Source organism: Cajanus cajan, chromosome 1 (genome assembly GCF_000230855.2).
Source record: "Cajanus cajan strain Asha chromosome 1, NIPB_CcT2T_4, whole genome shotgun sequence".
NCBI lineage: Eukaryota > Viridiplantae > Streptophyta > Magnoliopsida > Fabales > Fabaceae > Cajanus > Cajanus cajan.
In genome coordinates, this window is record NC_138517.1 from 75,096,971 (window position 1) to 75,107,217 (window position 10,247).

The 10,247-nt window shown below is 43.1% G+C and overlaps 1 protein-coding gene across 1 annotated transcript; it reads left to right on the forward strand.

Annotated features, from left to right (window-relative positions):
- The first annotated feature begins 4,115 nt into the window (after positions 1-4,115).
- Positions 4,116-8,543, forward strand: LOC145955601 (uncharacterized). Its single transcript, XM_083070567.1, has 5 exons — positions 4,116-4,620; positions 4,732-5,133; positions 5,398-5,416; positions 5,519-5,846; positions 8,370-8,543. The coding sequence occupies exons 1-5, from the start codon at positions 4,116-4,118 to the stop codon at positions 8,541-8,543; spliced, it is 1,428 nt and encodes a 475-aa protein (XP_082926693.1).
- Positions 8,544-10,247: the final 1,704 nt, after the last annotated feature.

Here is a 10,247-nt window from a genome sequence, read left to right on the forward strand (position 1 = left end):
CAATCCTACACCCAATATGATTGAGATAGAGAATCTCACGACATCAGAATTCTAAATATGTAGAACCTGATTAAGCCACACCTACAACCTAACATAAATCCAACACAAGAAAAAAAAAAGGTAATGTTTCTACTCAACTCAAATCATGCACAAAAATCAACATGAAACAACCACATAAGCAAATCATCACAGCTCCCCCCTTCATGCAACTCAACCTCCACCCGCACACCTTTCTTCACCAATTTCATCAATTCATCCATTTTAATTTGAAATCCAAACCATATTCAGCACCAATATCATCTAACAAGTTCATCACACCTCAAAGAAACTAGAGATCTAGCTTCCTTTACCTTAGTAGCTCAAAGCCAAGAAAGAAAAAGATGATCGAGACACCGCAACACTACTCTGACGACTGAACCACATAAATCTGGCTACTCTTATCCCGAATCCAACAACAACACAACTTAAAATGAGATTCAAAGGAAGAAAAGAATAAGATTTGAGAGAAAAGGGAACTTACAAACCAGAGACCTTCTCTTTAAAATCTTATCTCTAGAAAGTTAGGGGGAAACAGTTTATGAGGATCTATTCAAAATAAAAACCTTATATACTTCTTTCCTCCGAGATTAATATGGGCTTCTATTTAGAGAACCTCCTCTTGACACCACTAAAGCTCCAAAGGGATCATTAGATTCCATAAGCCCCCTTAACATAAACATCTCAACTTAGCATCATAATACGACTAGGAGTACTAGCTATAACACTATTGCAACACACAATATTACAAATACCACAACTTAATAAATTAAGGAGAATTGATCTTAAATAACATATAATACCTCCATATTCAATCAAATCAACTTGAGGCTTAATCACGTTGTTCTTAACACATTGACAATTAGATTCAAACATCGTGTTCTCAAGACCAAGCTCGTTAACACATTGAAACTTAGATTCAAAATCGAAAGTCATACAGAGCTGATTCTTTTTTTTTCCTTTTATTGGTTCAAATCAACAAGAGGTAAAAGAAACTCTGTGATGTTTGTTGGATTACATTTTAATGTTGTTGTTGAATTCCAATTAATTGTTGATTCCTTGAGTGGAGAAGATGAGATGATGAATTTGTTGGATTTTTGGGTTGTTCTTGAAGTTGCTCATGATTGAAATGTGATGATTCTTGATTCTCGATGAATATATGTTTTTTTTGCTAATGGAAATGAGTACCTTATGTTTTTGATATGTTGTATTTTACAATGCATGTTGTTGGATTTATGGCTTTTAGGTGGGTTGCACAAAATTTGTTTCTACATAAGTGTAACAACTAATATCACCTTAGATGCGCCTTCATGGTGTTGGATGTGGCTCGAAGTCATAGGTTCTCATTCTCTTGATGATGAGCACATGATTGGTGAGGTCGGACGTGAGGGAAAAGACTCGTCTTTGCTTGGATTTGTGTTGGGTGCTAGTGGAGTGGCTTTGGGTATGAGTCAGCAAAAACACCCTCTACTTGATTAGGGTCGGGCATGGGTTTTGCTATGCGAGGCGCGAGAGAGTGAGAGGCTCTCTATCTCAACCATGTTGAAAGTAGGTAGTTTGGTGTTGAGCATGGATGAGACATGGAACCCCCTATCTTAATGGTGTCAAGCATTCTATGAGTGGCACTAGACGTGAGTTGCATGATGAAAACTTGTTGTTTTAAGTTATTTTAAGTTGTTTTATAGTTGAATGATGATATGAATAAGTTGTGTGGATGATGATGTATGATGATGAATCTATATGTTGTATGTTGACACATAATTAATGATGTTTATATTATTAAGTTATAAGATGATAGATGATTGAGTTGTAAAGTTGTGTGCTATACTACTAAAAAAATTAAAATTTGTGACGAAAATTTGTGACGGATAAAATGTCGTCACTAATAGTGACGACTTTTGTGACGAAAATTTTATTTTTGTGACGGACTACTTATTTTTAGAGTTTGTGACGGATTTTGTGACGGAAAATTTTCCGTCTCTAACAATTCCGTCACAAACGGGGTCACTAATAAAAAAAAAAATTGCGACGGATTTAGTGACGGATGTAATACCTTATTTTTTTATTATTATTATTATTTATTATTAAAATGGCATTTTCGTGAATTTTATAAAAGTATAGGGGTATTATTGTAATTATTGATGGCATTTTCGCAATTTTCAAAAAGTTTGAAGGGTGTTTTGGTAACTTGGAACGGGCCGTTCCAAAAGCAAAACGGGCCGTTCCAAGCTTTAAAATTTAACTAAAAATCTTGAGTGAGAACGGGCTCAGAACGGCCGTTCCGACAAGGAGAACGGGCCGTTCTGATTGTGAAACGGGCCGTTCTAAAGGGAGAACAGGCCGTTTCAAAAGGAGTACGGGCCGTTCTGCTGGAAATTGGGAACGGGCCGTTCCGGATTTGGAACGGGCCGTTCCAGTTCAAAAATTTGCGTAGTTTTTTCGAGCCCAGAACGGGCGTTCCGATTTTTGGAACGGCCGTACCGGGTAGGTGAGCCAGAATTGCTATAAATAGGGGCTTGGGGAGTTATGAAAATTCATACCTTGGGAAGAGAAAATCCTTAGAGAAAGAGGGAGGAAAGGAAAGGAGGAGAAAGAGGAAGAGGAATCCGGTAGAGGTGGTTCTGTCAGAATAAAGAAAAGAGGAGAAAGAGGAGGAGGTTCTGCTCAAATTTCGGTTCCTATCTAAGGAAGAGAGAGGAGGAGGTTCTGCCCGAGTTTTGGTTCAGGATTATCCAAGTAAGGGAAGTTAGTTTTTTTTGAAATTATTAATTGTTTGATGATTAATAATAAATGAATATTTTTGAACTGTGTCAAATTTTGTTGTTGAGTCGAGCTGAATTATATGTTGATTTTTAACAGTATTGTACTATAAAGATGTTGAACTGAGTTATGAGTAGTAAGTTGTGTTGAATACTACTTAGCTGTGTTGTATGCTGATTTGCTGTACTATATAATGCTGAGCTGTATGCTGATTATACCCACTTGAGGTGGTGTTGTTACTGCTGTTATAGCCGCTATGTCGGTGCTGTTAGCCACTATTGTGGTGCTGTTATAGCCGCTATGTCGGTGCTGTTAGCCACTATTGTGGTGCTGTTGTTGCCGCTAAGTCGGTGTTGTTATAGCCACTAGAGTGGTGCTGTTGTTGCCGCTAAGTCGGTGTTGTTATAGCCACTAGAGTGGTGTTGTTGTTGCCGCTAAGTCGGTGTTGTTATAGCCACTAGAGTGGTGCTGTTGTTGCCGCTAAGTCGGTGTTGTTATAGCCACTAGAGTGGTGCTGTTGTTGCCGCTAAGTCGGTGTTGTTATAGCCACTAGAGTGGTGCTGTTGTTGCCGCTAAGTCGGTGTTGTTATAGCCACTAGAGTGGTGTTGTTGTTGCCGCTAAGTCGGTGCCGTTATAGCCACTAGAATGGTGCTGTTGCTGCTACTAAGCAGTGTTGATATAACCGCATTATGGTGCTGATGTTGTTGAACAATATAAGCTGTGCAGATGTGTTGATAATTATAACGATGAATTTATTTACATTGCTAATCCTTTGCTAGTATGATTTGATTTTTAAAGAATACTAGCTTACCCTTGCATGTTTTCCATGTGGTTGGAACTGCGATGATCATACTATGTATGGGAGCAGAGCAGGAATAGGTGGGCTTCTTGGGATGAGTCTCCGGCGGACTTTGGAGTTAATTTGCTTGTGTGGATATTTTGCTTGTAGCTACTTGGGATAGTAGCATTTGGTTGTAATTTTCCTTGGTACACCTTAACTCTAGTCAGACTGGAATCTTGTATATTTATATATTCTAGATCCTATATTTATATACTTGTTCTATCTGTCTGGTGTTTTAGTGTGCTATACCGTGTGTAGTGACCAGCCGGGTCGTTACACTTAATGGTATCAGAGCAGTTAGAGTCTAGTGGACACTCTTTGGGGGTAGTTCCTTTAGGCTTTTTGCTGTGTTAACTCTGTGCTGTGTTGTTTTGCTGTGATGTCTGCTGTGCTGAAATTTTTGTGGTGATTTGTTGTGCTATTGATTTTGTGTGGCTTAGTTACTGTTTACTAAAGAAGTTGTTATCTTTGTAGAAGATGACTAGGACAAATGAGCAGATAGCCCGTGCCCTCGAGATGTTGGCCATGGCTATGCAACAACAAAATACCTATTTTGCTAGGATGGAAGTTGAGAGAGCTGCAGTTAGTGCAGCAAGACCTGCAGGGTCACAGGAGAGCTGGGATCTTGCTGAGTTCCGAAAGTGTAACCCTCCGCAGTTTACTGGAGATGGGGATTCAGAGGTAGCTGACCGCTGGATCCGTGAATTAGAGAAGATCTTTACCGTACTGGGATGTCCTCCAGAGAGGAGGTTAGCATATGCTGTGTACATGCTTGTGGGAGAGGCTGAGCATTGGTGGAGAGGCACCTATCAGATGCTTGTTGCTAGAGGAGTTACCGTTGACTGGGAGTGTTTCAGGACAGTGTTCATGGAGAAATACTTTCCTGACAGTGTAAGGCACGCCAAGGAGGTTGAATTTATGCGACTGCATCAGGGTGGGATGACAGTTTCTGAGTATGCGATAAAATTCGAGCACCTGGCCCGTTTTTATTCGCAGGTTATGCCTGAGGCTTGGAAATGCAGGAAATTTGCAGATGGATTGAGATATGAGCTGAAGAGGATGGTGGTGCCTATGGCCATCACGGAGTTCCCAGCCTTAGTGGAGAAGGCAAAGGTGGTTGAGCAGTTGGAAGGTGGCAACCGTACTGTAAGGACTATTGGGGGACCATATGGGTCCAAGAAGGGTGAGAGTCAGAGGAAACCATATGACAGGCCCCAACCACAGCGAGGGGGTTCTGTTTATAGGCAATCTTTCAGTGCTGCTAGTGGAGATAGACAGAGTGGAGGTGCCACTCTGAGATGTTTCAGGTGTGCTGGGCCCCACTTTATTAGGGACTGTCCGCACACGGAGAACCGTTGCTTCAGATGTCATCAGATGGGCCACGAATCGGCAAATTGTCCTACGGGGGATAGACCAGAGAGGAGCACTCAGAGGAGTAATGTACAGAGGGCTGATACTCAGAGGAGTGGTGCACATAGAGCTGATACACAGAGGGGTGACAGACCTACTACTGCTGGTAGGGTATTTGCTTTGACGGGTGCTGAGGCTTCAACTTCTTCTGATCTTGTGAAGGGGAAGGGCAAGGCCGCTGGTAAGGATGTGATGATTCTATTTGACTCTGGTGCTACGCATTCATTTATATCATATGCATGTGCTGCTTTGTTGGGTGTGCCTGTGTGTGAGTTGGGGTTGAGACTACTTGTGTCGACGCCCGCTTCTACTTCTGTGATTGCTTCTGAATTGTGCGTGGGTTGTCCAGTTGTGGTGGATGAGAAGAAGTACAAGGTGAACTTGATTTGTTTACCTTTGGTGGATATTGACATAATCTTAGGGATGGATTGGTTGTCTGCCAATCGCATCCTTATAGACTGTGCCAATAGGCGGTTAATCTTCCCTCAAGAAGAGGATGAGCTGTTGATCTCAGCTGTTCAAGCTGAGTCCTTGCTGAGGGATGGGGCAGAGTGCTGTCTTCTGCTTGCTACCACGAGTGTGGAGACCGAGAGGATCTTAGCTGGTATCGATGTGGTGAAGGAGTATGCCGAGGTGTTCCCTGACGAGGTGCCTGGGTTGCCTCCTGTTAGGGAGATGGAGTTCAGTATTGACCTGGTTCCAAGTGCGGGACCAGTGTCAGTAGCTCCCTATAGGATGGCTCCTGCTGAGCTGGCTGAGCTGAAAGATCAGTTGGAGGACTTATTGGAAAAGCAGTTGGTGCGACCGAGTGTTTCGCCGTGGGGTGCTCCTGTGTTGTTGGTAAAGAAGAAGGATGGGGGTAGTCGACTGTGTGTTGATTACAGGCAGCTGAACAAATTGACCATTAAGAACAAATATCCACTTCCCCTGATAGATGACTTAATGGATCAATTGAGGGGCGCGACGGTGTTTTCTAAGATTGACTTGAGGTCAGGATATCACCAGATTAGGGTGAAGGAGGGTGACATACCGAAGACTGCTTTCAGGACTAGGTATGGTCACTATGAATATGTTGTGATGCCGTTCGGTGTGACCAACGCCCCCGCTGTGTTCATGGACTACATGAACAGGATCTTCCGGCCGTTCTTGGATAAATTCGTGGTAGTGTTTATTGATGATATCTTAGTTTATTCAAGGACCCCGGAGGAACATGGAGAGCACTTGAGGACAGTGTTGGAGATTTTGAAAACGAAGCAATTGTATGCTAAGCTTTCAAAATGTGAGTTCTGGTTGGATGAGGTGAAGTTCTTGGGCCACGTGATTTCAGCTAAGGGGATTGCTGTTGATCCGGCTAAGGTGGAGTCGGTATTGCAGTGGGAACGCCCGAGGACTGTCATGGATATACGGAGCTTTGTGGGCTTAGCGGGTTACTATCGGAGGTTCATTGAAGGGTTCTCTAGGATAGTAGCGCCTCTGACCCAGTTGACGAGGAAGGAGCAGCCGTTTATTTGGACAGATGCCTGTGAACGGAGCTTTGAGGAGTTGAAGAGAAGGTTGACTACTTCTCCTGTGTTGGTGTTACCGAATTCTGGTGAGCCTTTTGATGTGTACTGTGATGCTTCTCATCAGGGTCTGGGGTGTGTGTTGATGCAAAACGGGAAAGTGGTGGCGTATGCTTCAAGGCAACTGAAGACTCATGAGAGGAACTATCCCACTCATGATCTGGAGTTAGCAGCTGTGGTGTTTGCCTTAAAGACTTGGAGGCATTACTTGTATGGAGCTCGATTCAGTGTCTTCAGTGATCACAAAAGTCTGAAGTATCTGTTTGATCAGAAGGAGCTGAACATGAGACAGAGGCGATGGATGGAGTTTCTGAAGGATTTTGATTTTCAGTTGATGTATCATCCAGGCAAGGCCAATGTGGTGGCAGATGCGCTGAGTAGGAAATCCATCCACATGACAAGTATGATGATTAGAGAGCTGGAGTTGGTTGAGAAGTTCAGAGATTTGAATCTCTGTGTGGAGTTAGCTCAGGATCACATTAGTTGTGGGGCAGTTACCATAACTAATGAGTTCTTGAGGCAAGTTGGACTTAAGCAGTTGCAAGACACCGAACTGGTGAAGCTTCTTGGGATGGTGGGTACCGATAAAGCTGTAGGCTTTGAGCTGGGAGAGGATGGGATCTTAAGGTTCAGAGGCAGGATTTGCCTACCTCAGGATGTTGAGCTAAGGAGAGTTGTGCTAGAGGAAGGTCACAAGAGCAAACTTAGCATACATCCAGGTATGACTAAGATGTACCAAGACCTCAAGAAGACTTTCTGGTGGTCTGGTATGAAGAGAGAGATAGCTGAGTATGTGGCGGCCTGTTTAACCTGTCAGAAGGCAAAGGTTGAACATCAAAAGCCTAGTGGGTTAATGCAACAGATTGAGACTCCCGAGTGGAAATGGGATAGCATTACTATGGATTTCATCGTGGGGTTGCCTAGGTCATCTAGGAATAGTGATGCTATCTGGGTGATTGTTGATCGGTTGACCAAGTGTGCGCATTTCTTGCCTGTCAACATCAAGTGGTCCTTAGAGAAGCTGACGCAGTTGTATATAAGGGAGATAGTTCGGTTGCACGGGGTGCCTTCCAGTATTATTTCCGACCGAGATCCGAGGTTCACTTCCAGATTCTGGCAGAGTCTACACCGAGCTTTAGGCACAAAGCTGAAGCTGAGTTCTGCTTATCATCCACAGACGGATGGTCAGTCAGAGAGGACAATCCAGTCCTTGGAGGATCTGCTGAGGGCTTGTATGTTAGATCACTTGGGTAGTTGGGAGGAAGTATTACCGCTTGTGGAGTTTACTTACAACAACAGTTTCCATGCTAGTATTGGGATGGCGCCGTTTGAAGCCTTATATGGCAGGAGATGTAGGACTCCTCTGTGCTGGTATCAGGATGGTGAGTCAGTGGTTGTGGGACCAGAGTTGATCCTACAGACTACTGAGAAGGTGAAGATGATTCAGGAGAAAATGAGGACTGCCCAGAGTAGGCAGAAATCATATGCTGACAAAAGGCGTAAGCCTTTAGAGTTTGCTGAGGGGGAACATGTGTTTCTGAAGGTGACTCCGACTTCTGGTGTGGGTAGAGCGCTGAAGACTCGGAAGTTAACACCAAGATTCGTGGGTCCCTATCAGATAATACAGCGTGTGGGTCCGGTTGCTTATCGGTTGGCTTTGCCACCGTCTCTTTCAAACCTACACGATGTATTTCATGTGTCCCAGCTGAGGAAGTATGTTCATGACCCGAGTCATGTGGTGGAGATGGATGAGGTGCAGGTGAAGGAGAATCTGACTTATGAAAAGAAACCGGTAGCTATAATTGATCATAAGTTGAAGGAGCTTCGTGGCAAGTCCATAAAATTGGTGAAAATTCTTTGGGATGCAACTACGGGTGAGGCAACTTGGGAAGTAGAAAGTCAGTTCAGTGAACAGTACCCATATCTCTTCTAAGTAAGTGAATTTTCGAGGACGAAAATTTTTGTTGTTGGGGAGAATTGTAATACCTTATTTTTTTTATTATTATTATTATTTATTATTAAAATGGCATTTTCGTGAATTTTATAAAAGTATAGGGGTATTATTGTAATTATTGATGGCATTTTCGCAATTTTCAAAAAGTTTGAAGGGTGTTTTGGTAACTTGGAACGGGCCGTTCCAAAAGCAAAACGGGCCGTTCCAAGCTTTAAAATTTAACTAAAAATCTTGAGTGAGAACGGGCTCAGAACGGCCGTTCCGACAAGGAGAACGGGCCGTTCTGATTGTGAAACGGGCCGTTCTAAAGGGAGAACAGGCCGTTTCAAAAGGAGTACGGGCCGTTCTGCTGGAAATTGGGAACGGGCCGTTCCGGATTTGGAACGGGCCGTTCCAGTTCAAAAATTTGCGTAGTTTTTTCGAGCCCAGAACGGGCGTTCCGATTTTTGGAACGGCCGTACCGGGTAGGTGAGCCAGAATTGCTATAAATAGGGGCTTGGGGAGTTATGAAAATTCATACCTTGGGAAGAGAAAATCCTTAGAGAAAGAGGGAGGAAAGGAAAGGAGGAGAAAGAGGAAGAGGAATCCGGTAGAGGTAGTTCTGTCAGAATAAAGAAAAGAGGAGAAAGAGGAGGAGGTTCTGCTCAAATTTCGGTTCCTATCTAAGGAAGAGAGAGGAGGAGGTTCTGCCCGAGTTTTGGTTCAGGATTATCCAAGTAAGGGAAGTTAGTTTTTTTTGAAATTATTAATTGTTTGATGATTAATAATAAATGAATATTTTTGAACTGTGTCAAATTTTGTTGTTGAGTCGAGCTGAATTATATGTTGATTTTTAACAGTATTGTACTATAAAGATGTTGAACTGAGTTATGAGTAGTAAGTTGTGTTGAATACTACTTAGCTGTGTTGTATGCTGATTTGCTGTACTATATAATGCTGAGCTGTATGCTGATTATACCCACTTGAGGTGGTGTTGTTACTGCTGTTATAGCCGCTATGTCGGTGCTGTTAGCCACTATTGTGGTGCTGTTATAGCCGCTATGTCGGTGCTGTTAGCCACTATTGTGGTGCTGTTGTTGCCGCTAAGTCGGTGTTGTTATAGCCACTAGAGTGGTGCTGTTGTTGCCGCTAAGTCGGTGTTGTTATAGCCACTAGAGTGGTGTTGTTGTTGCCGCTAAGTCGGTGTTGTTATAGCCACTAGAGTGGTGCTGTTGTTGCCGCTAAGTCGGTGTTGTTATAGCCACTAGAGTGGTGCTGTTGTTGCCGCTAAGTCGGTGTTGTTATAGCCACTAGAGTGGTGCTGTTGTTGCCGCTAAGTCGGTGTTGTTATAGCCACTAGAGTGGTGTTGTTGTTGCCGCTAAGTCGGTGCCGTTATAGCCACTAGAATGGTGCTGTTGCTGCTACTAAGCAGTGTTGATATAACCGCATTATGGTGCTGATGTTGTTGAACAATATAAGCTGTGCAGATGTGTTGATAATTATAACGATGAATTTATTTACATTGCTAATCCTTTGCTAGTATGATTTGATTTTTAAAGAATACTAGCTTACCCTTGCATGTTTTCCATGTGGTTGGAACTGCGATGATCATACTATGTATGGGAGCAGAGCAGGAATAGGTGGGCTTCTTGGGATGAGTCTCCGGCGGACTTTGGAGTTAATTTGCTTGTGTGGATATTTTG

What these genes read in the sequence shown, in the direction of transcription:
- LOC145955601 (XM_083070567.1), top strand. Translation starts at nt 4,116, where the DNA reads ATGACTAGGACAAATGAGCAGATAGCCCGTGCCCTCGAGATGTTGGCC. An exon ending in AAAATTCGAGCACCTGGCCC is followed by an intron (nt 4,621 to 4,731) that starts GTTTTTATTCGC and finishes CGGAGTTCCCAG; the next exon opens with CCTTAGTGGAGAAGGCAAAG. An exon ending in ACTTATTGGAAAAGCAGTTG is followed by an intron (nt 5,847 to 8,369) that starts GTGCGACCGAGT and finishes GATGAGGTGCAG; the next exon opens with GTGAAGGAGAATCTGACTTA.